This window comes from Pezoporus wallicus, unplaced genomic scaffold (genome assembly GCF_028554395.1).
Source record: "Pezoporus wallicus isolate ANWC-B61680 ecotype Strahan unplaced genomic scaffold, APGP_CSIRO_Pwel_v1 contig_8042, whole genome shotgun sequence".
Taxonomy (NCBI): Eukaryota; Metazoa; Chordata; class Aves; order Psittaciformes; family Psittacidae; genus Pezoporus; species Pezoporus wallicus.
Genome location: NW_026639380.1, coordinates 739,397 through 766,803, shown reverse-complemented (window position 1 = coordinate 766,803; position 27,407 = coordinate 739,397). Strand labels below are relative to the sequence as shown.

The following is a 27,407-nucleotide window of genomic DNA, read 5'->3' as shown; positions in this document are numbered from 1 at the left end:
GAGAGACAAATCACTGCAACATGCTGGGTCCTGGCCCATGCCTACAGAGCCCTGTTCAACACTAGTCAGTACCCTCAAGGGGTAGAGAAGGTCTCTGGATCAGAGGACAAAATGACAGGCACTGAGGTTACCCCAATCCCAGAAATAGGCACCGCAGCTGACCCAAAGAATCAACCTGTGCCAGTATCAGTTGCTCCTTCTTCACATGAAGAAATACTGGAATACCGCTTATTTAGCAAGGGATGAAGGAGCTGCTCTAAGAGACAGCAGGAGCAAGAGAAGGGGACAAGGCAGACTACTCTGAAGCAGGGTCATCACAAGAACCAGAGAAAGTGAGATGGCCACTGACTGGAGAAGAGGAGGAACTCATAAACGAGACACGAACCACCCAATCCTTATCCCTGTGAGTGAGCTAACAAATATGCAAAAGGTTTCAGACATCCCCCAGGCCAGCACATTGTCACCTGGCTGCTCTGATGTTGGGATAACAGGGCCAGTACCCTACAGGCTCAGGAAGCCAAACAGATGGGAAGAGGGCACTGATAAAGTGGTTGGAAAAGGGGCATGACTCCTCAGCCCTTGGAGGTGACTCCTGTCAGATGTGAAGGAAAGGCATCCCTTCAAGGAAGATGTATGTCATTCAGGCAAGTGGACCACCATGGAGAAAGGTATCTAGTAACTGAGGGAATTAGCTATGCTGGAGGTGATTTATGATGATCTGGACAAGAAGCAGTTATTCAAAGATCCAGATGAAGCCAGGAGCATGCGACCAATGTAACATAAGTATGTATGGACTGCACCATTGTTGTATGCTGACTCACTGGCAGTAATGACCCAGAAGGACAAGAAGGGACAAATGGACAAACCGGCTCACCAACTCAGGCAATACAGTCTCTCTTCATGCCTTGTCCTGACTGGGGAAAAATTGGTCGAGCAACACAAAGAGGACAGATCCTACTCCCCACCTGTACAGACCATGATCTCAGCTATTGACTGAGTAAGTGTTCCTCTGCTCAAGACAGACAAAATAGTGGGTACACACTACAGGCTACCCTGTGGTTTTATCTGTAAGATCACAGACAGAGAGGACATGAGGAAGTGGGGTGGAAAATCTATCTCGACCCTAGAAGCTTGGGTGAGTTGGAAGGAAAAACAATCATTCAAAAAAGAGGGAATCTTCCAGGAAAACTGCTGTTCCAGTCTCCAATGGGCAGTTCCCCAGACAGAGTGGAAGGGCTGATCTTACTCCTGATCTTGATAAAAGGAGTTCTGATCCATATTTACAAGAAGTCAGTAGCAAATACTATGACCTGGACTAGAGGGGCCCGGCCTCCAGCCAGGTAGAAGGAAAGGGACAGCTGGGTTTACTGGACTCTGTGGGTCAGATGGCCTGGAACATCAGGTCTACTGGAGGATAAGGCTCTAGCACACTATCCTCATGCCATCAGGGGGCAGAACCTATTTGTATTTCTGGAGTGACAGGAGGATCCCAACAGCCAACTGTACTGGAGGCTGAAATCAGCCTGACTGGGAAGGAGTGGTAAAAGCACCCACTGTGACTGGCCCACAGGTTCTGTGCATTGTTGGTATAGCCTACCTCAGGAGAAGGTATTTCAAGGATCCAAAAGGGTATCACACCAATGGGCTTTTGGTTTAGCTGCCTTGGAGATGCAGGAAATTAAGCAGCTGTCTACCTTGCCTGGTCGCTCAAAGCACCCTTCTGCTGTGGGGTTGGTAAAGGTCAAAGCCCAACATGTGCCAATCACTATCACAGCCATGCATTGGTGGCAATACTGCACCAACCAAGGCTCTTAATTCCCATCCACAAGCTAATTCTCTCCCATCCCACTGTGTGGGGGGAGGGATTGAGCAAGCAGCTGTGCGGTCTTAACTTCCTGCTGGGTTATATCATGACAAATCCATTACTCCTGAAAGGTATTGTTTGCCAAACATTAACACCAAAATGTAAAGGTGATAAAAAGACAGACTGATAAAGTTAGGATGTACAACAAATAATCATTGGACACTTCAACAGTAATACAGCTAAAAGTAAAAGAAGAGACCAAATTGTGATGAGATGTTATTTTAGTTATACACAAAGGTCCTGCTCCATTTTCAGCTTATTATTACCTGATCTTTTAGGGACAAGTGCTTAGTGTCACATGAATGCCATTGCTGTGGAGTAACTAAGCTCAGCAGCCAGACCATGTATGGACTGGAACATGATTTAGGGGATTGAAAAAAAAAAGAAAAAATTCTTGCAGGTTTTCAAATTATTTGACTTGAGGCACATGACACCCATCATTCTACCCCTCACTCTGCTGTTCTCTTTAAAAATAAATAAATAAATAAAATTTAAAACCTATTGAAGCTTTATCTGAGGGCACTAAGGACACGCTGTCAATGTAAGTATTTACAGCTGTTTGGGGCTATTATATTATTTGGCTCCTTGGACAGCTTTTGGGTAGTGTATCACCAGATTCTTCAAACACCTAACATTATAATCTCATCTTAATTATCAACAAATCAACTCCTTAGATAACTCATCTAATAACATAAAATCACACCGGTTATAAAGCATGTGCAATTAGTTTGATGGCACTGAAAACATAATACTGTACCATTTGTCTTGATGAAGTTTTGTCCTGTGGCTCATTGCAAACTCCACAACCCTAGCTTCTTTCCTTTTGCAAAAAATCACCTTTTCTCATTATATGTAACTAGCCCACACTATCCTCAAAGCCAGAATTCACTCACTTCTTCTCAACTCACAAATCTCTGTAATGAAAGCAATTCTTCTGAAAAATGTCTACTCTGCAAGTTTCTTTTCTCCAGAGAATCTGAAAATCCATTTTACTAGGGGCATAAAACTGAGCTAACACAATAATTATCTGAGGGGAAGAGGAAAAGATTTACCATTATCTTCATTAGAAGAGGTTCCTCTGGGTATTTAAAAGTTGCAGAAAATCCCCATAATGTTATAGTTGGCTTAGCTTTGCCACTAGCCAGTGTAAGGATAAAAATCCTTGTCTCCTGCACTCTGAATTTAAGAACCAGCACTTGGTTTCCCTCCAGGTAAAAGCTCTTCAGAGTAAACTGTCTTAACAACAATTATTCTTGATGGCTCTTAATACCAAATTTTCAAAATAATTCACCAACTATATGTAGGCAAATATGGAAAACGGGCCAGGTTTTTGAAACTGTAGATGCCTTAAAAAATTGCTACTCCTTACGCTGAATTGTATTACTGCTAAACAGTTGTTCTGAAAGTCAAAACAAACATTCAGGCGATCTTATGAGAACAAAAGTCCTTAAAAATCAAACCCTTAAAAGTATACAACACCCACTTTGAAATCTCAAATCTGCAAACACCTGTAGTTGCTAAATCACAGCAGCAGATACTCAAAAATTAATTTATTTAATAAATATAGTAAAAGAGAAAAAATGACAAGCAGATTGAGAGGAATTCCTTTCACTATTATTCCATTTCAGCTTATTTCACTACTGTTATTTTCCCTGTAAAAAAAAAAAAGAAAGAAAAAAAAAAAATCTTTTCAGTGTCTTCTAAACTTTCAGTTGAAATTCGGTAAACCCCTCTGATTAAATATTGAGGTTTTCTCACTCTTGGTAGATTACTTAAATGCATAAAAGACATTTTCATATATGAAATAGGGGCTGAGATGTAAAAAGTAAGCTTTACTTTCATTAGTTTTTACATTTGACAAGATGTCTTTAATCTAATTCTGCACTGAAGGAGACCTACAAGCCCTCACAGTCACAGCTGCTGAGAGACAAAAGCAAAAAGCCAAAGATTCAAGGACTCTCTTAAGCCTGTTTACTTCTTACCTAGCTTCAACCATAAGCATATGCCTTAAAATAAAGATTTTGGAACAAAATCACCAGAAGTATAGCAGAACTGGAGTAAACTCAAAAATTAGTTAGCACAGTTTACAGGCTGGAACAGCTCAGAAGTGGATGATTTTAGCTTATCCTTTGAATGGCATGAAACTGCTTGCAGTAAGGTTCAGTTACTAATTTAGTCATTAATTTTTACATGAAGCCTTTCTAAGGCTCTGGGCTCGTGCTCCAATGTGCCCACAGGTACAGGCATAACTGAACACACTTGCATTCATCTTGTGTGTTCAACATTGGAAAATGGCTTTACAGGGCAAACTGGGGCCCATTTGAGATAAGAGTAATTTCATATTTGAAATAAAACCAGTACCCACTCCATCCCCATCGCATAGGAGCTTGTCTAGGTTACAGAACTGGTCTATTAAGGAAAGTCCTTAGCCAGAGTAACTCAGAATGAAACATTTAGCTCTGCTGTCATGGGAACCATCTCTTTTTAAAACGCTTTAAGGACACATTTCTGTGAAGCAGTCTTTCCAAGGCGTAAGATCATGTTACCAAATTCTGAACTAAAATAACAACAACAAGAAAAAGGCACATCTGACTTGTATTTATGCAGTTGATACTATATTTTCCATGAACATGCTCTTTTAATACCTCACTCAAAACCAAACCATGTCAGAGCATAACTAACAAGCTTCTGGCTTACAATTTTTCATGCATTCTGACGTATGAGGCCAAGTGCCTGTATACTACTGAACTTCCTTTTCATTGCTGCTTTTCTCTTTATAGTAGAATTCATCATAGGAATAAAAACACAGAATCTAAACATATAGAACTAAGTCCTCTCACTTGTAACTAAATGTAGACAAAATAAGAAGATAACCTGACCAACAGCATAACTTAAGAACATTCCAAATCAAACCATATCAAAACTTGCAGCTTGTTACAAATATCTGATTCCCAGAATATAGAAAATGCTGTCATCCTGATACAATTAGCTAAAATTCATACTTAACTACAGTTATTGTTTAATGAATATTATAAGTGTATATGTATAGATGTTTATGTCACGTGACATAGATAGTTGGGAATACACCAGTAAAAAGGGTGTTGAAAAGCCTAAGCCATCATTGAAATAATGTACTTACCTACAGGAGTCTCAAGTGAGCTGTAACTTGAGTCACTACCATAAACATGTAATAATCACAGAATAAAATTCTATAATGTCTGGCTGAAATAAAGCGAGACCAGGGCTCTACGTATGTTATTGGCATATACCAAAGGACATCCTAGGCTGTTTCTGGTCACATGCAAATCAAATTAAGTATCAAAAAACCAAGGAGGCCTATTATGGTCCAAGCTTTTAGAGAGGCTTCTAACACTTTAAATGTAAACAAACAATTCTACACACACTTTATGACAACTAACTCATACATACGCAGATGTTAGAAATTACACCAGAGAAAAACATACTAAGTATGTCCCATATAGAGGAGTTTTATCAGATGACCAAACAAATAGGCATGGTATACACAGACACATTAGGAAAAGCCTTAACAACACATTCAGCAGAAAAAAGTGCTTTGACTTTGTTTGCTAAGATCTATGAATGAATTTTTTATTCTGTAGCAGCTGTTCTCCATAATTAAATATTACATATATATATTATTTGTAGCTATATACAGCATCACAAATTATTTATCAGTATTAATTATCTTACTGTCATGCATTTTAGGATTACAGTGTCTCTACTGGAAAAGACAGGTGGGTTACAGAATGGAGTTGTAACATCAGACAGCAAGGCTCAAAACTGACAGGCAATAATTACACATTCACATTACACAATTCTATTATTAAATTAAAAAAGAGAAAAGTCACTGTGGCAGCATGAAATTTGGTACGACAAATTGGGAATGACCAGATCCTACATGACCATGTATTCGCCTCTTTTTCTTTTTTTTGAGCCATGCAACTTGAAGGGTCATGAACACAGAGGGTATCAAAACAGCAGACAGGTTAAGACTCAGTGGCAACATGAAACATTTGGGATCAGGTGAATAAAAGACAGAATCACATACCCATTTTTCCACATCAACTAGCTGTAGAAAGAAAAAGCAAGAAATCAGTAAATCTCTTTCCTTAAACACAGCATATCAAAGTCTATTCTGAAGTTAACATTTCACATTTTCAGAAATGTATCTAGTATGAAAGAAAATGTATGCGTAGAAGCTATTCTCCTGGTATCTCCTCTTTAAAATACCAATACCTCACTCCTGCCTTTATGGGAAGCACTTCAAATTCTGGAAGTCCAAAATGTCCATCTAAATATCAGGTAACAGGCAGCAAAATAAAGACCCATGTTAAATTTATTCCACACTGTATTCAGTACCAACCAGCCAAAAATACAAAAGAGTTTTCCACATATCTCCATTTTGTCTTGAATAAAGCTCTGTCCTAAGTGAACATTATTCACTGGAAAAGGTTTAGTGGCTTGCCAATTTAATGATGTCGTAAGTATGTAATGTAAAATTAGGGCACACCTGCCAAACCCTGACCCTACAACCTACAGCATAAGAGAGTCTCTTACATACAGAGAACAGCACACCAAAATGTCATTAATTTTTTCTATGGGGAATGAAAGAACCACTCTGAAAGCTTAAGGTTTTGTATTAACAAAACTGTTTCAAGGTTCATTAAGTAAACAGATTTTAAATTACTCTTAAAAGCCTGTAGACCATCTTACAGTCTTAGAAAGGATTGAGAACACATTTCAGCTACTAGAAAGGTTAGTATGGCACTATCTATTAAAAACTTAGTTGGCACCTCCAGCAGTATATGTGAAGTAGATTTGCCTCTGGATTTAGCACAGAAAACACTGCAGCACATCAAGCCTTCTGTAGTTTTACTGCAGGTAAACACTGACCTTTCGTTAGCAGATGCCACACAAAAGTTTAGTAATAATTTATGATAGCTTAATGCAAATTATGAGCAATTTTCAAAACCAGTAGTAGCTTAATTATGAAATCACTGTAATGAAATGTATTTAGTTCTCATCTATTAAAATAGTTTTATTCAAAGTAAATTTTCTCACTTTTCTAATATACATTTCAATTAAAAATTTTTTTTTTCAGTATTTTTCAGTCCTGCTAGTACAGAAAGATTAGAAAACACCCTCTGACCTGTTAACTAATTAACATGATAAATGTATAAGCATTTGTTAATTTGACAGTTCCTACCTCTCTTCTGAGATCTGGACTGCACTCGGATTTATAACAGAAACTGGCACATGTGAAAGGCACCTTTATTCAGCAGTCTCTCAGGACAACCACTTGAACTACGCATGTGCACTTCTCAGACCTTACAGTCTGACATCTAGATGACAGTCGCACAGGAAAGATGCATTCATAATGCATCCAAAGAGATCTGCTTCTGAAAGCATGGTATAGCGCACACCACAATAAAATCTTTCATTTTTATGTTTAGGTCGGTGTATATACCATTTTTTCTCTTTATCCAAAAACTATCTACCTTTTTAATATTTCCTCCAGTAGAGAAAGCAGAGTCCATCTTAAAACATATATACCTCAAATGCAGTAGGCTGCTTAGAAATAGTCCTTCCACACCTATCTGGTACTTGGAAGACAATCCCAGAAGAGAAGAACATGATTCTGGCAAACATTAGATACTAAAATGTAATGGATTCATTGCCATATGACAGTTCTGAATATGGGAAATTATTATGCTGCCATGAGAACACCAGTTACCAAGAGGATGAAGGATACAATGTCTCTAGAATTTACTCAATGGTTGTGGGCTACTTATACTACATTAATTGATCATTTTACAGAAAGCTAAAAAAATCATTTCATTGTCTATTGCTAGCAAGTAGCCATTACCACAAGTAATTTAATGAGTAGAAAATACAGCACTTCAAATCAGAGAGTAGTGCTTCATGGATACTAAAATGGTATGGCATCCATACATCTGTTTGTCTAAGGAACACAGTGCTGTAAGGAGAAAAAAAAAAACAAACACAAGGATGCAAAATTCTACCCTAAGATACAAGCAAGAGATCAAAGACATAATTTAAAATTACAAAGTAACTGCTCTTCTTGAGAACACTATACTACAGAGTCTTAACACTTTCCTTAGAAGTCCCCCATGAAGAACACACAGCCATGATTTAATAAGTTACTGCAGTGCTAATCCAGAAACTTCAGTGATCTGCATTTGGTGACTTCTCTTCAGATGCACATAAAAGCTCCAATCTTTACAGACAAGCTTTCATTTTAAATGCATTTAATCCAAACTGGAGGGCTGGTTTTCCAACATTTTTTCCTGAGTGCTGCAGATATCCAGCACTACATTAACCAGACATAAAAGCCAGTTAAAGAGAAGGAATGTAGTTTGATTACCCTTATTTTCTCTTGTCATAAGGAGTCATGAACTAAATAAAGAGAAACAGAGAGGGACCTTTTCACCATTATGAGGAGTCATTCAGGAACTTGCTTTTCGAATCTAGACATAAGCAAGCTCACAGAACATCCACTAACACAGCAACATTAATTATCAGTGCATCATTAATTACAAGTGCACAAGGTTGGAAATTAAGATACTTTAAGCTGTGCAAAACAGCCTACCATTCCTAACTCTGGCTTCTGATTTCTATTTTCTTTCCTCTGCTTGAGCAGTGTACAGAAACACTAAGGAACTTTATTCCACACAGTATAGGAGAATCTTAGCTGACTACGGTTAGCCACATTCTCTAAAACTATTTATGAAACCTGCAACAGATATATTGCCATGATCCACAGATGGGACTGTGACCTGAAATCTCAATGAAGCACTGCATTCCAGATAGTGGATATTTTATTTTCCTCTGCTCTTATACTCATTTTTCTGAAGCAGGAAAACCTTACTATAAAAATAAGATTCTTTTTCCCATTTCTCAGTTGAGAACACACAGCTAAACCTCTGTCTAAAGCTCTCTAATAGAGAGATAAACAAGATGAGAACAACTAGAACTGGATTCCAAAATTAACTGTGTTTTTGTTTCCATTACAACACTTGATTATCTTCATAGACATCCTGATATCCTGAACTTTATACTGAACAAGGTAACTGATGATATGTCTTCTCTTCCAACCCAGAGTTATTTTCTATAGCAGGCTTTTCTTTCAAGATGGTTCCAGAGCTGCGCTTTCCTGTCTATTTGGTCTAGCTCCTTCTCTGTATGCGACCTACATAAGGACATTTAACTGAGAAGAAATAAATTATTTTCTCTTCCCCTAAAGTCAGTTTTTATTGACCAACATCCTAGAAAGAAAACTTTTAGCACATTAGAGATCCAACGGTCATGGTACGGCTGGAAAAAGGGCTTTCATACACATCCAAAATAGCAAACATGTCTGGGGTGATAAAAATGTTTGTTTTTACGTCATATGCCCTCATCCATCCTCATTCCAAATATGGTGCACACAAAAGAAGAGCCCATGTGCTAGGCTAGAAATATTCGCTTATCACAATTCTGTGATTTGAAATAGATAATGATTTTATTCCTGTCCTTGCCTCTTCCTGAGGATAAGCAGAATGCAAATATACTGCTTCTGAATTTTTCCAGTACTTATATTTGATCAAAGTGTAGTTGATCAAAGACAAGTCTTACGGTTTTTTGTGCCTTACTTGAAATGGCCTGCTAACAATCACTTCTGATGCTAAATAAGGTGCACTGAGGAGAAAATGACAGTATTTGTTTTATCTGCAAAAGTTTTGCTAGTTTTGTCCTCCTTCTCCTCCCCCCCCCCTCCACCCCTTCTCCCCATCATATTTCCTGTTAGCAGTGTGGCATCTCAAAAATAACTGAGAATAGTCATGATTTTAAGTAGAATATCCTCTAAACTACCTCATCTTTTCATAAAGCCAGTAGCTGGTAAGTCTGTCTGCATGATGCAAAGGCCCACACTGCATGAAACGCTTTGAGCTCCACTTCTTAATCTCTTTTCTCTCTCCGTCCTTTTCTTCCCCTCACTTACTTTCTTTGCTGTAAGAAGCATTTAGGTTGTGCAAACTCAAAATTTGGAAGGTCAGACCTTGCAATAACTACAAACTAACGATGCTATATATAATAGCTCTCTCTCTGTCCATGATATTCTGCTATCTGATGAAGTTTTATGCAAAGAATTAATGAAGAAAATTACTACTGCAGTATTTTGTTACTTCAATGAGTTATGCCTGACACCTGTAAACAACTCGAAGTAATGAAAACACTCAAACTATAGAAATAAGAAGCTATTGTTTGGACTTCTTGCTCAAAAGCTTCATTTAAAAAAGTACTTCTTTCATTAAAAAAAATACTTCTTACTGCATCTATACCTTGTCAAAAGAAAAATCTTCCTGGTCAGTGCTAGGAAATTAAAAGAGCTCTAGTTCATTATATTAAGAGACCTGTGATTTGTTTCTGAGACTCTTCCTCAAGTGGGATTTCTCCTAGCCTGTCATACTCACAACTGCTGTTAGCTGTCACAGACACATTACAACTAAGCTACTGTAGTTTAAATCAGAGAGCTTAAATTGTCAAGAGTGCTTTTAACTGCCTTTTTTTTTTCTTTTTCTGAGGAAGTACCTTGATAGCTTGTCTTATTCATTAATATACAGAACACTCATTAAAACAAAGACGGAGTGTTACCAATTTCTGTTTGCATGAGGTATAAGATTACTTTTCATTCTCATTCCATGCTGAGAAAATGATAAAGCTGCCAGCTCTCCGTGTTATCTTGCTGCTTACTGATACCAAGTAATTAATGAATTCAGAGTTCCACAGCTGGAGTCAGATGATTCAAACATTCAAAAATCCACCAGCTAGAGTTGTGTTCCTGTCCCAAAAATGCCTCCATCACTTCCCTGCAGCATGGCAAAGCTTTTTAGCTCTGTGAGGAAACATGCGTCTTCCCCATCCCTTAAACAGAAAAGCAGAATTAGACAGGAAAGACACTTCCGTGTGATGATTCCTTCACACAAGGTCCTTTGGATCAGAGAAGGTGGCATTTTGCTCCCTTTGGCAAAGACTGCTCCACACATAAAATTAGACAGCAGTTTGCCGGTCAGTGCCACGGAAAACAGATTTTATTAAGACAAGGCACCAGGAGAAGTGATTAATTAGCCATGACTGGATGATTAGATGGGAGTTAATAAGCTCATGATGCAATTTAGCTGGAACTGATGGGTATCCGCAGACAGCATTTTCCTGAAAAATTAAGTTGTCAAATACTGGAGTAGATATTATGAAATTAAATTTTTTATATTACAGAAACAGCGTAGCTTAGAATGCACACACAATGTGTGCAATCAATGCTTTCATTCTCTTAATAAGGTCTGACATGGATTTATGAGTGCACAAATCTCAAAAACTCCTATCCTTAATTACAATGCTCTACCATGATATGACTGACTTTTAAATAAAAGGTAACAGAGATATTTGGTTTATGGCTACTTTCTCATGATCTCCAGAAATTATTTCTGTCTGTATTTCAGTGTTTTTCTAATGTAACTTGACTGGGGCTAGTGGCAAGGGAGACTGTGACATTTAGGGGAAAACAAGGACATTCTAGACCTAATATTACTACAGGAGTAAAGAAAAGTTAGATTTTACTGTCAGTAATTGTATACTGGTCAATCAGATCTGCTCTAAAATTAAGATCTTCTGTCAGTAAGAGGAATGAGAATACAATATATAAAAACTATTGATCCCCACATTTGGAAAAATACACTGCAGATCAAAAATAACAGCATAAATGAAGGAAATAAAGGCTATCAAAAGAAATTAAGAAAAGATCTTTGATTTTCGCACTGATTTCAGAGTACAGCAATAAAAGACAGGTACGTATTTCTTTAGCATTGGAACTTTTTTCTTCAGTGTCAGGTTCATGTTAGAAAAATAATTAAATCAATGCATATCAATAATTGTTTAAAAAACTGTTGAACTATGCATACAGGCAACAGAAATTGGTTATATCAACCTGAAAAACAAATGGGACTTTTACCTAACCATTTCCTCTCAGAACTGACTCCATGTTATGTGTTTGTAACCCTCCCTTTAATCATCATCTTTCTGATCTCATTTTCAGGAAGCTCTTTCCAAATCCCAACTACAGTAGGGTTCCTTCATACTTGGCTCTCTATATCTGACTTCTTGATTAGTCTAATCTCACCCACAGTCTGAAGTGATCCAATATGCCAAGAGAAAAATAAAGAAAAATTTGCCCAGAATTAAGAAGCAAAAGCACTTAAAGTTCCCTTCATGAAATGCAGTCAGACTATAGAAAGGAGTCAGCTACGAACCAAAAATTACTGACTGCTTTAAATACATGGAGGACAAGCATGAGATAAAGAATTTATAAAATGCCTCCTGATGGACTGTTCTAAAACCACCAGCTATATTTGTAGACTTCAAATCCTCAGGAGATTTGTATTTCAAGCTACAAGGAAAGCCCCTAAACACTGTCTATTCCACAAAAGGTTTCAAAGAACAGCCTGTGTTAAAAGATACTTGGAACAAGAGAATCTGTGCTACTGGGGAGAAAGAAAGAAAAAGAATGAACAAACAACAAGAGAAAAACAAAAAACAGAAATGCTTTCCGAAATGTCTTAGCATATAACGAGGGAATTTTTGTACTTCACTGATGAACCGTGCCAAGCAGAAATGATGAAATTTTACTGTGAAGATTGACAAATCAGTTAATTCCATTAATCCCTTGCTTGAGCTTTTAATTTTCCTACAGAGATCTCTGTGTTAATATATAATTTTCTTTACAGTTTTGAAACCATTTATGAAAGTGATTACTTGGAACAAGTAGGAAAAGTCACTAAGATTTCAGAAAAAAATCCGAGTAGTAAGTCTATCCTGTGTACTCTTTTTTCATGTCAACCCATGCCATGGTATTCATGAGCTGAAAATGGACTAGGCAGGCTATGTAGATGCAGACATCTAAGCTACAGAAAGGCTAAACAGCGTGCAACCTTGGAGAGCGTCTGTGTTTTAATTGTCATTTTCACAAATGTTCCCAGCCCCATCATGAAGTTTTATTTTCTACTTTACAGAGAAGTAAATATGCTGGGGATGAAGCATTTAAACATTAAGTGCATTTGCTTTAAATTTTCACTGGGAAACTTAAATGGCAGAATTTTAAAAACCTACTGAAAACCATTCCTAGAAAAACAGCAAGGAGCAAATTCTCTCAGCTATAAACTTTAGACAATTCCAGGACAAACTGTATGACAAATATGCAGTTCAAAATTTATTCAATCCAGTTCCAAGTCAAACTGGGAAAGGACTCAGCCTTTTGTATCCTGCGGGATCACTGCAGAAAGACAATTGTGGTCTCCTCTAGGCAGAGGAAAATGCTGGCTACCTAACACATTCCTCTGAAGATCTCCAAACCCATAAAGAAGTACTTTCTTTAAAATGAAGGGTTCATATTTCACCAATTAACGTACCCAAACAATAGTGACAGAGGATAAGAAACCTCTCCTGACATTCCTTCAAACACCCAAAGGATTTATCAGTTACTGATGCTATTAAAATTAAGACAAAAGCACAAGTTCTTTTCAAGAAGTAGAGACCTCCACAGTAAACTGCTTTTAAGCACCTGAAAATGGAATTTTAGAAAAAGAGAAAAAAATGCATAAATATCCATTACCTGAAATAGTGAGCTTCTAGATGACCTAAATATATATTACGTTATGTGAATTTACCAGATGAAATAATCACAACTAAAAAAATTGTGAAAAAAAACACAGGGTTTCCAAATTTGTCCTTTTCCTTCTGCTCTGTATGTACCATTATCTTCTGTGACTCATGCTGACATTTTTTTTAACTAGAAACTTCTTTTAAGAAAATTGTTCTGCATATTTATCAACAGACTATCAGCTACTAAAGCCTGCTTCAGAAGTGGAAGCTGCATGTACTGCCATAATTACAAGCACATTCTGCACCATCAGCACTATCTGCACAAACGAGCATTAACTACAAAAATCATATACAGGACTTGCTGGTACAAGGCCCTGCCTGCAGAGTGGCAGTTCAAACACTAAAATATAAAATCCAGGTTTAAGAAAGATTGAGTAATTCTGATGCACACTGAGGCAAGGTCTTGGTTTATAGTTCCCACTGAGTTTTGAGCTCATCCCAAGCCCTCCATCCCTGCTGAGTTTAGCCAAGGTGGATCACCTTGCCACTGAAAAAAGCAAGATAGTACACCTGTGGATCAGGGGTTCACAGCTTCTACTGCTCTCAGGTCCCAGCCCAGGCTATAAATCAGGCACCTGGAGCCGAGAGGCAGAATCTCACCTCGGCAAACAGAGCTGCTCCCTGGTTTTAGCTGTTCTCTGTTCACAGAGAACTCTGTTATGACCCCTGATCATACACCCCTTCTCTCCCACTACATCCAACTCAAGAGTTGCTGCCATCTTCATAAGTAAACTAAAAATGCTATTCTCTATGATGAGAAAAAAAAAATAAAAAATAAATCTGCCTGTTAACTTTAGACCTGGAATAGTGTAAGTCTCACACAACAGTAATCCTTACATACTTAAAATAGACAGATACACTCACCTGATTGGAAGGCTTTGGGTTTACTATTGTTATTGAAACAAAACGTTTGATGGCTTTCCAGCATAACCTTCCAAAACCAGAAACCATACCTTTTCAGTGAATTAACATTTCCACAGTTGCTAAGGAATGGCTAAGCATTTAAAGAAATCATTTTTCCACAAACATGTAATTGTTAGGTGTAAAATAGGTCTCATGAAACCTGCCATTTTTGCTATAATATTGTAGATTAATTCAATGATGTAGCTACCATGGATTCCAATTTCTTATTGCCATGACGAGATGCAGTTACACACATGCAGATGTGTTTTCATGATTACAGTACCTATCCACACCTGTTCAGTGAAACTGTCAGAAACCATGGAGGTTCATCACCAACTCTGACACAGCATGCAAGCAATATACAGATGAAGCCTGCTCTTCCCCAGACTCAATTCTTTCCCATTTCTGTGCAGGACAGGAATCCAGCCTGTTCAGTACTACTCACAGCCTTAGTCCTATCTCTTCTTTTCTTTTAAATGCTACCCATGCTGTTGCCATTCAAATGTTATCCCTTTGGGGAAGACCATTCACATTCAAACTTGATCAATACGGCAGCCAATGATGCATATACAGCATCATTAGCATAAAAAGCACCCCAAGGTGTATGTTGATACCTGCAAGATGAGAGTTAGAAACAGAACTGCATTATGAAAATCTTGACTGAATTTCAAGATTAGGGTGAGGGGTTTTTAATTACCACAAAAGGCAGTGGTATGGTGCCTACATAACTGTCTACCCCTGATTCTAATACTGTTTATATCATCCAGAAATCTCAGAAGTTACTGAACACAGGAGTACTAATGAATAGATGGCCAGATACAGTTTCCTAAGCAAATCAGGTAAAATTTCCAGGAAATTATTTATTATGGCATTTCAACACTTTCACAAGAAGAAAGTATTAAATGCTAGAGCTCTTGAATCTAGTACAGGAAGATATGATTAAATCACAGAAACACACAAATAACCAGAGTTAAAAAAAAAAAAAAGAAAAAAAAAATCAGAAGCAAACCACAGTTACATCTTGTCCTGACCATTGCTAAATTATTCCAGAAAGCTCTGGATTCACTTTCTCAGGATCATTCAGTCTGGTAACTTTAGTGAAAAACAAGGCACTGGGCTCTGAAGAGAGTTCACTGGAAAAATTTAATGCCCAGGCTAAGAATAGATAACCTAAAGGCTTTTTCTGGTCTTAAATGTTTTATTAAAAAGCTAAGGATTTCCCTTGTAATATTTCACCTGCTTTTCTAATAATAAAAGGTTACACCCCAACCAAGTCAAAATAATACCTAGCCTATAGGTCCATCTAGGACAAAGCAGCTATAATTCTGCTTGCCTCAGAGACCAGAGCCAGACTCTGAGCATACGTGTAATGACAGTCTTCACTTACATGATTATTTACTAATAAAAGAGGTTACGGTTTTATTTTTTAAACCAAAAGCATACAATCAAGCTATGAATTTCAATGTTTTAATAAACTGCCAGAGCTAAGCATAGAATTTTAAAGGGAAATGAAACTTCAGAGTACAAATTAACTACTCGGTACCTAACCAGAAGAAGGACTTTCCTTATTATGAAATTTCACCCATTTCCCACTGTTGTGTGATACTACCATTTAGCTGATTCAGGATAGACAAGTGGGTATACTCAGATTAATGGATCGCTAATCTCCTGAAGTATGGGAATCCTAGATTTGGGATTCTTGCACTAAAAATGTAGGCAGAGGTACTCCTGCAGATTTAATAAACCCTAATTGACAATTCAAATTAAATCCTGTTATTGCACTTACTTATTCTTTCTTAAGCACGAGGAAAGTTTCTTTTTTGTTCTGATTCAAGTCAGCATGAGCTTTTGGTCATATTACTCAAGTATTTCATCACTGCTGACTTACCTGTTATATAATAAGAACACCTGCTATATAAACATAGCATTCAAGAGATTACATACCACAGAAGCAAAAGAAGCCCAAGGAGACCACTTTTTAAACACAGCAGCCTTACTGATTTCTAATGTAGTGAAAAGTAACTGAGGACTGAAAAGGCCTTCCTTTGTAGGACTCTTTGCATTAGAAAACTGAGGTCATACTGAATCAAGTTTATAGTAACAATATCTCAAGAAAACTGCTACACTTTCTTCTAAATGAAAGAAAACACTGTTATAAAGTAAAAAATTGATGCTGCTCTAGGAAGGTAATAGTGCTTCAGATGCATGCACAAAATTACCTCTTCTCATAAAGCTTGAAGTAACCACATTAGTCATTAAATGCAAAAATCATATGTTCTAGCAGTTACTTCAAGCAAATAGGAAGCTGCCTACATAAGTACCTACCCCACGATAGATAAACACAACGGAAAACGTTACCTATTTTTCAGACGGATACCAAAAGTTAGTCATGTTAATTTATCAACAAGTACATAGTCAGTCATTTTAGTAGTATCATTATTCCGGGCTTCCAGAGACATACTAGAAAGAAAAATAACACCACTGACAACAGTATGACCTTGTTCATCGACAAGCTCCTATTTTCAAGATTATTCTCTTTTAATATCAGTATATCAGTAAGATAGACACTCATAGGCAGATTCCTAATTTGCACAGAAGCCAGTCAAAATTTCTGATAGAAATATATTCATTATTCAGTGAACACCAGCTCTTTGGGTTGGTATAGCTGTAGCTCTGTCTTCTGCTAACAATGGGATTTAATAGGTGTTGAGAGCACAGTAAACTACTCTGTAAACAGGTAACAACTACATAATGACCACACTCAGACTTTGTTTACCTTTACTGTGTCCATCTCAGAAGACCCTTAAGTACAGAGCACTGTACACCAGCACAAGTGCCATCACTTTTCTTTAGGCAGAGAGATGAATGTCCAGAACTCTAACCTTCATGGTTACGCATAGAAAACATCATGACTTGTTTCCAGGAAATACCAGATTACCATCAAACACATTTCTTCCAGCTTGGAGCTATGTAGGTCCCATGAGTCACTGTGCCCTTTTTTTGTTCACATCTAGTGCAGAAAATAGTCCAGAACTAGTGCAAAAGTTCTACCTGAGACTTCTAACAAAGCCCTCTTTAGCCTCCCACAGAATCCCGGAACTCACATTTTCTAACCATTCTGCAGAGAAATTCATTCTTTATCTCTGGATGTGATCTTGGTACTAAGAGTAAATATTCACTTAACAGTTGGCCCCAAGACTGCTAACGACAGCCCAACAGAAAACCTGCACATTAATGTTGTGTTTTTTTAAAAAAGTTTCAATACTTTGTATTCAAAAATTTAGGTTGTTTTTTTTTTTCATTGACTCTGTTCTGCTCTACAGCATTACCTTAACACATACTTCCCCCTACAATTTGTTTTGTTTCTGCCCACATCTGGCAGTAATAAGCAGCAAGCAAACTGTTGCTCTACTTCACCCATATGACCCTACTGAGTTATCACTGCACATCTTTGGGTTTGAACTGCAATTTTTGACATCATGCTTGTATCTTCTTTTTAATTTATTTGTTTTTCCTGTGGTATCATCTCCTCTGTAAGATGTGCTTTTCATTCTCTTGCTGTTGGAGTAAGGCCTTGGAACAAACTGTCACTGACAGCCCAGACTTTGGATCATCCATAGGACTGCTCCTGGATTTCATTTCCCAGGTACCATTTTCAGTCTCAGTGCCTGGCATTTTTAGACCTGACTACACTATGTTAGAGTCTGCTTTCTCAAGGCATTCTCAGAAATATCAGAAACATGCTTCTCTCCTGCCAGCTTGAGTGACAGACTTATGGTTAACCCCTGTTTCTTTTTTACCTGTGTAACTCCTGGGCCTATAGTCACTCTTCTTCACTTACAGTTTATAGGATTTCAGCTGAAGTACGGCATTCAAATCCACCCTAACTGGGTGTATATGGAACACCCAACTACATCATAACAAATCAAATTAATTACACAGCAGAGAATATTAATTACACTACTATGGTTTACTTGTAAGTACCTATTTGCTAGTGAAACAATTCCTATTAGGATAAATAATAATTTAATTAATTCCTACGTCCTTCATCTTCCAGACTGTATAAATGCATTAGTTTCCACATTTCTTACCCACAAATACTCAATACCAATTTATTTGCAGCAATAAAGGTGAATTATAAGGAAAAACAACACACATGTAATTTTAAGACTACCTAACAGTCCCTCTTGATATAGTCAGAAATGCTCAGAAAGCTTAGCTGTTCTGAACAAGTGGTCAAGCTTTATATTTCACATTGTAAGATCTCAAATTAAAACATTCTTGGAGCTCTATGATGACCCGCAGCACATTGAAATTGTTGGGAATTTACAGCTCTGGAAAGCTTCAGTGGAAGCTGGAAGTGTTCAGAATTTCTCAGTATGAGACCATTCCTATAGCAAAGGAGCTTGTGCCAGTCACGAAATCTGTGGTACACATTTCATGAAAAAAAAAACAACAAACCACAACAAACAAACAAACTGTATTTTGCAGGATGAAAAAAAGTGAATATTTAATAACTTACCCCTTCTGCCTTTTCTTCTGTGTTGGCCAGCATTTCTTGGAGGGCCCGTACTGACAGAGACTGCTCCAGCACAAAGGTGCAGATGGACAAATCAGGTGGAACATTCTAGGTGAAAGAAAAAAATGCAATCACATTAGTGAGAGATTTGCTAAATGGCGCACTCCAGTGCTTCTGTTCTCCCTCAATTTCCATGAACTTGAAAAATCTGCTATATCCTAGAGGCTGTGAAAGCCAGCCACATACAGGGCTATAACAGTTTACAGCTTAGCCAGCAAGAGGAGGACAGTGATTCTTCCCCTCTGCTCAGCATTTGCAAGCTGACACTGGAGGTACCGGGTCATTGGTATTGAGACACTTTGTGGGAGGAGGGGATTATCAGTCTTTACACTACTGGTTGTAGCAGACCTCGTCTTTATGATGGTTTCCAGGTCAAGATGAATTTTCTATACTGGAAACATTAGTCATTGAATACCAAGCCCAAGCCAGCAGCTTCTCAGTCCTGCAGGGCAGTATGCTTTACCCTATTCTAAGTGGGATAAAACTAGAGTCTTACAAAAATAAATATTTAAGTTGTCATGACTGGAAAAAAAATAAAATCACTGAGCTATAGAAAAGACTTTTCCAGATTATTATAAAAATTCTTAGTAAAACTGAAACAGGTTTGCAATAGAAATGTCTAAGCTAAAAAGTAACAAAGTAACCCTAAAATTAGATTTTATGTGGGGATCTTTTCTTCTCTTGGTAGAATATGCAACCCCTACACACCTTTTCTTGCCTCCAGAAATTCTTTCATGTTCCTTCTTTTTCTTTTCATGTTAGTTGCATATTTTAGATTAGGAATGCTTTTACTGACTATTGGAAATTGGTTTTCTATGTCATAAATACTTTTACTGCTAAAGCTGTAAAACTGTACATTTATTCAAATTGTTCACAGTTTGAAGAAGCCTCTTCCAAGGCCTCAAACATTAAACTGTAAAAGCTAGCTGCAAAACCATTTCATTCCCTCTTTTTCAAGAGGGTTTTTCTTTTAGTTTACTCAGAATAAATCACACTTTCAATAATAGCTTATTAAATTGTTGTTCATCACTTGTAACTACAGTAATTTGTCTATTAACTAATTCTAATAACAGATCCTTTGTTACTTTCCACTATTTATATTTCAATAAATTAATATAAACTTGTATTTGAAATTAAAGCTTTAGCCAGATCAAAAAGCATTAAATAGCATCCTTTTTTGCATGGGATTTTGACTGACATGCAGTAATGCTTACTTAGGCATGAAATATTTTTATGCCAACACTTAGTATCAGGCCTCTACTTTACTTGTTAGTGTTCTTGTTAGCATTTTTCTTTTGTAGTTACAGACAACAGTCCTTTTCATGCTACTACTAGGCCAACAAATTAGATTCTCTTCAAAACATCCTTGTAATGCAAGTACTATCATAAGCCCATACTTTACAAAGCATGAGAGAGAGCACTCAAAGATCACAGGTTGAGAGGTGTTGTTTCTGCTCAGTAAACACAAGTACAATTTTCTGTTCTTGAAAGCCTCACAGAGATGAACTGCTTGACAGTCAACCTGCTCTCAATACTCCCGAGTGAAGACTGACTGACAAACAAGTCTGAAGAAAACAGATGATGCTACATTTTCTACATCTGTTTGGTTACAAGCAAACATATAAGCAAACAGTCTCCGTAACAATGTTACTACTGTTACTACTGTCATCTAAAGCAAGATTTCTGATGGCAGAATATGTTTCACATGTCCCACATACAATTTTGTGACCTATCAAAATGTTTTAAATCTACCCTACAGGTTATACTCCCTAAAATACAGAAAATCATGCATCATTTCACAGTGATCAAGCCAACATAACTAGGTTACTCCTCCTTCGTCAATTCCATTCTTCTTTACATTAAGTATTTTCTTCCCTCCTGATTAAAACTGCAAATGGAGTCCCAATGAACATTTTTCAGCTACTCTCATACCAGGTGAGTAAGACACACTTTGAGCAGCCAGAAGAGCAATAAAGGAGACCTGTGTGAGATGATCCTTCTTCAATTAAGTAAAAGAGACTTCTTGCAGTCTAGCAAAATGTTAGAACCAGTTTTTCTTGCGACAAAAGGAAGAGCACATTATCCTCCCTCATCTCTGCTACACGAAAGGCTAGACACTTGGCAGCCCTCAGAGAGCTGAAGGAAGCCCTAAGAGCTGAAGGAAGATGCATCTACTGAAGTTTGCAGTGAGCACATGATTTGGACTCTTCCTCTCTGTCAGTTTCTCTCCCAAATCTGCTGTACTGAAGACCCCACAGGCAGGGCTGCATACACTCTACAACCACCATGGCATGGACATACATAGGACAGATGGAGAACTGCCAGAATATTTAATTCAGACAGTTAGATCTCTGCACACCCCATACAGTCTGTTTCAATGATGATACCTATAAAGTTCTGGATTTAGAAGATGAGGCTTCAGGCTGGTATACAGACACAGACTGACGGTTCATATTGGGAATAGCCCCCCCAAAAATAATAATTCCAGGTAATTATACTAAAAATGTTATTCACAGTGCATTTTCCATCTCATCAAAGCATAAAATAAAAATGAGGTAGAAAAACCACGACCTTTACCAGTCCTCTAATTCTCTACCTATCTCCCATATCAACTCATATAGAGATGGAGGATGAAATATGAAAAGTAAGGGTATTCAGTATTATATGTTTGTAATAGCACAGTCAGCAAAACTAGACCAATTAATGGAGTTTTTTCTTACCTGCAATTTCTAAGCATTTCTATTACTGGAGTAATTGCTGGATTATTTAGAAATTTGAGAGTCCCTTATTTTTCCTGCCATTTTAAATTATATTTATTGTGTACACTAACTTTTTGTAGCAATATTTGCATAGTAAATTATGCCTTACTCTGTGGGAAGCAGATTTGCAAATTAGATAATCATACCCTATATTAAAAGATGTTTTGAGAAAAGCTTTTGAAATGCTATTTAAAAATATCTCTAACTCTAGTCCAGCTCACAACTGAATAATGGATACTGGATGCATTCATTACACATTACTTCAGTTTTTAGTGAGTTATTATTTACAAGTATACTGCACTCCAGCATGATGACAATGAAAGCAACAGGCTGAGATGTAAAATTCTGTCCCACTGTCATTAATCTGATAATCAGACAGCGCTAACAAGCCACGATAACATGACCTGCTCATATAATTTGATATATATAATCTTGTGAATGTAAATTTCTGCCTTTCATAAATACTAGTCCAAGACTGAAGAATAATAAATAGCATCAGCAAACACAGTTCTGCCTCTAAGAATAAGCAACTTTACCTCAGCTTTATTTCTATTCCTAGTTACCTGAAGGCTTCCCAATTGTTTTCTTAGGCTCAGCTCGTGGTTATTTTTTTTTCTCTTCTAACCAAAATCCCAATGAAAATTCACTTGCAGGTTTTTCATCTCTAACTGTATACTAAATATTCACACATCAGTGCCTTAAGAGCCATCTAACTAAGCAGCCTGATTTATGAAGCATCCACATTTTACATCAGTGCCAAAAAATGAGATGTGGGTGTTCATAACTTTTTTTAAAACTAACACATTTATTAGATGCCTAACTTTGAGAATCCAAGTAGGAGGATTCAGAAAATTGACTTTAGTACAGAATTAAGCAAAACATCTGTAGTTCTATTTGTGGGAATAGCCTGAAAGAAACTGTACCCATCATCTATTTTCTAGTTACATTTAAATTTATACATCTCAGGTTTTTTGGCAGTCCTTTTTACTTAAATGAGATTCTGTCTGGTGACAGTGATGAAACACAGTCAGTATTACCAAGCAAAAACATCCCTTTCTAGGACTCCACATAGAAGGCACAGCTTTCCATGTTTTCAAGCTTGCCATCAAAAAAAAATGGACCCTGTACAGAAATATATGGCTCTGACAAGTCCCATCAGGTAAATAGGATGAATCATTCACCAAATCCGCAAACAAAAAAAGACAGAGAATGAATTATGAGTCTTACATGTTCAGTTCTAATAGAGAGGACCTTTTGATAACTGTGTCAAGCTCCTGACTGTTTACTGTTGGAAGACCATGAGGCTTACACATGGCCACCTGCTACAAAAAACCTGCTCTCAGTCACTTAGTCTATTTCAATGTGAAGCAATCACTTTCTGTACCAGGCATTTATAGGTTATTCCATCCAAAATAGTTGTTTCCATCAAAAGCAGATTAATTTACAACTTTCAAAACTTTTTGTGATACTTTCTCTGAAAACTGTAATTCCCCATGTGTTTGGAAGAGTGGGAGTGGCCTTTCATCACAAGTATGCTTTTCATTTTTTCTAGGAAAAACTTTGAATATGTGGTCAAGTTCTACTTCACATCATAGTAAAAATTTTCTTGTTAACAATTGAAGCTTTAAAGATTCCTTGTTCACAGGACAGCTGTTTCAGGGGGAAAAAAAATGAAAAACATACAGGAGTAGCCAGAGAATGAAGCCAGAATAGCGTCCAAAATAAAAACACCACAAATCAACAAGGGAAAAGACCACCAACACAGGTCAAAACAGCTAGTGGGAGAATTGCAAATATATTGCAATCAATTCATTTTCAAAGCCTAGAACACAAGACAACTCTAAGTCCTCAGTGGTTCTTATAATCATATTAGTTGCCTAAACCACTAAGCACTAAGAACCTGCATTATAGCAGATCATGTTTATCTGACCTAAACAACTTGTTTTAATTTTTTTTAATAGATTCTATTCTTGTGGTCACATATAAAAAGTTTCCCTATTGTACCCACATTTCTGTGTACAAAATTCTTTCTTAAATGAATTATTAGATATGACAAACCCAGCAGCGAAAAAAATCTCAAAACAATCTTCATGTTGATATATCAAAGATAAACGCCCATCTACAGAAGTCTTTGTCTTATCACGAGGAGTTACTAGTTTTTAACCCATATGAGTTATGACAATAGTGAAGACCAAAATCCTTCCCTACTTCTACTTTAGGATGATAATGAATGTCATCTGCTGGTCACAGTGGAACAGTTTACTGGCAAAGAAAAATGTTATTACCTGAAACTAGGGCTCTACAAACTGAAAGTAAAACAACATTTAGAAGGAAACCGCTTCTTGGTTTTTTTTTCTCTCGCAACCTCCTTTAAAAATGCATAAGAAACCTATACTTAGGCTGTTCTTACATAAGCACAATTATAGTCTTTTCTTTTATGCTTGGGAAGAGCAAAGTTCCATGCTACAATTCCTCAGCTTATGCTCTTCAGTAACAACTTTGTTCCAGAGAGCTGTCAAGGGTCTTGAGGCTATTATTAACAGAACAGACTGTCTTCACTGCTTGGAAGTTGTAATTCCCAGTATGATGTTTACTTTCTTTACAGACTTAAGGCCTCATACATTCCATCTCTAACAAGGGTAAAAGGTGATTTTCTCTTACATTCCATCTCTTCCCTCTGGTCTCCTTTCTAATTATGCGTTAAGTCCAACATATCTACATTACTGAAGGCTGTTTCTCTTTTTTAACTGTTCCCTGAAAATTTAAAACTTTCAGCAAGAGATAAAAAGTGATACTGGGTAAGAAGCCATACAACTGCATTTCAGCCTTGGTGGATAAACCGTGTCAATCAACAAAACAGACATTACAACTTATACTGCTGTAGCCAGAAGCTTAGATGAACATTAGCTAATACTGTATCACCCTAATGCAGTCTAAATGTGTTCATTTTTAAGGTAATTAGGAAAATTCTATGCTAATTAATAAAATAAAAATTCTCATAGGATAAACAGTACTACAGAGGTTCTAGGCACACATCCAAATTAACAAAATGTTTTTGTTTAGCTTCATGCTGATCCTGCAAATTCTACGTTATTATGCTAATCTTTTGGGTATTACTCAAAGCTTTACAATTCCCTTTTATTCTTAGAGATTATGTTATATATATATAGCTACTGCAACAAGTAATGGAAAATTCTATGGTATTATGACTTGGAAGGGTACTGTTGCTTTAGAACCTGGAAGAAGTAGCTACCCTTTTGCTTCCTGATCAGAAAGATGATCTTAATAAAATGCTCTTTTGCCCTTTTCTGGAAAGCATAGCAGACACCCAACAGGAAAATATTCCTAATCTCTCACCAGATTTATATATATATATATATATATATATATATATATATATATACACACACACATTTGTTATTTATGATGAGCTATTTTCATTTAAAAAAAAAATCATATTTCAAAGCAGGAATCCTATATTTTTTCAAGATCAAACAAGCATGGTAAATGTGCAAGTCTTTTGTGGCTGTAACAAATAACTGACATAGCCTAACCTGTCTCAGTAGGAATCTTACCATTGCATAATAAACAGTAAGTCATTATTTGCAGAGAGTCTCTTACTATTAAATTTTTCCCACAGCTGAAATCTTCACAGTGGAATTATAACATGTAAAAATGAAAACCAAATAAATATCAATACTAACCCTTCCCAAATACCCTACACCAACTCTAATGAGGATCTCATTCACTTTGTAGTGAAACAACAGGCCTACAAGAAGCAAAACCTGAATACTTATTTCATAACTTATCAACTATAAAATAAAATAACAGACAACATTTTAACTTCAAAGTATTTTATTGCACGCTTTCAACTAGTATTCTTTCTATTTTATGTTACCAAAATCAACAGTCAACTGGGAAAATTGGTGCCTGTCAAATACTGCTGGAACTGGGGACTGAGGAACATGTTCTGAGTCATCTCTGACTTGTCCATAAACAAAGGAAAGGATATGCATCATCAGCTCTCTCCTGGGCAACACAGTTTAAAAGTAGCAAAGCATATACAGCTATCAAAATCCTTTGTGGCAAGATGTAACAATGCACTTAGGCACTTACAGTACTAAACCGCATATTGGCAGTATTTACTTCACACCTATGCAAAACAGATCAGTTTTTCTAACTCAAATGAATAATGTATACTTTTTTTTTTGAGTCAGGACTCATTCATATGCTTAATTAAAAAAAAATTCTAAACAAATTAAATACAACCACCCACAGAATTTTCAGCCTACCCCACCAGTACTGCAGAAGCTAGATGTACTTTATTCAAATTTAGGTGTGCCATCCCCTAACAGCATGAGCTGTCTGCCAGGAAATTCTTCATGGATTCAGGGACATACACTGTCAGAGTTTCACTGCTCATGAAGAGTGCAATAATATTTTCAAGAATAAATATCTATTTTTAAACAAATTCTCTCACCATGTATACTCAGAAATTGTGGTTTATCTGTAACTGTGTAAACATATAAAACCCCTGCCTGGGTGGGCATGGCACTGCATTTGAGAATACACTGCATAACACAAAACCCACCCATTTATTTTACCATGCACTTTCAACAACTACAGAATCACAAAGCTTGTAAGACTAATTAGTGGTTATTTGTTCAGCTTCTTAAGGATTCAAATTCTGTCCTGTTTTGGTCTAAGGTGCCAAAATATTGCTACTAAGCTGTTAAGCAAACAACTTTTAAAGGGCTCTCTGCTTTTCATTCAGTGACATACCAGCACAAAAAGCTGCCACAAAGTACAATCTAGACAGAAATATCCACATGCATTTCCCAGCAAAGAGCCCACCTGCCTCAGAAGTGAATTATGTAAGAGCTAATAAAGCAGCTTAAGAATTCAGACAGTAAAGACAGTCTCAAGGACCCGGTAAACTATGTGAACTTTTAGTCTTTTTCTTCCACTCCTGAATACATGTTCAAGGAGGAAGTATAACAAGAAGTTTACAAATACTACCTCTACGTGAGACTATCACATTAATTTAGACCATTCACCAACCCGGAGTTCCCTTCTGTACTGTCTCCAAGTTATTCCTTTTCAAGATTTCACACTTTGACATGACATATTAACTACACTATTAAGACCTTTGCAGGTATGTATTATGGACAATCATGCATTATTTTATAGATGCCTTTATTTTAACAATTATCTCAACTTTCATCGCCAAGCAAAGACGTTCTACTCCTCCACTAAGGTGCACATCTATGCTGGGGATTTAAAATAACCTTTCAAATGCCTTTGTTTGGTGTTGCCTTTAAAAAATAATAATAAAAAAAAATATTGCAAATTTTCCAAAATAACAAGAACTCTTCTTAATTACTTCGCCCAAGAAATCCATCTTTTCTACAGAAATAAAACAATTGTCAGTTATGTATATGTGAAAACAATGGATCTGTGGAAACTATAGATACAGTTGTCCTCCATAATAAATAAGCTTTAAATGTACACAACAGGAAATAATTCTTTTGCTAATTTGAGTTTATAAAATGGGACTTCTATGATC

The 27,407-nt window shown here is 36.8% G+C and overlaps 1 protein-coding gene across 7 annotated transcripts in view; it reads right to left on the bottom strand.

Annotated features, from left to right (window-relative positions):
* The window catches only part of RYR2 (ryanodine receptor 2), a 379,474-nt gene that overhangs the window by 251,741 nt on the left and 100,326 nt on the right, over positions 1–27,407 (bottom strand). For 5 of the 7 annotated variants that reach the window (XM_057414543.1, XM_057414545.1, XM_057414546.1 and 2 more), the window contains exons 3-4: positions 19,026–19,130; positions 5,934–5,954 (exon numbers count right to left, since the gene is read on the bottom strand). In XM_057414543.1, coding sequence (XP_057270526.1) covers positions 5,934–5,954; positions 19,026–19,130 — 126 coding nt within the window. The remainder of the gene's footprint in view (positions 1–5,933; positions 5,955–19,025; positions 19,131–27,407) is intronic. The other 2 variants (XM_057414547.1, XM_057414549.1) reach the window with 1 other exon arrangement.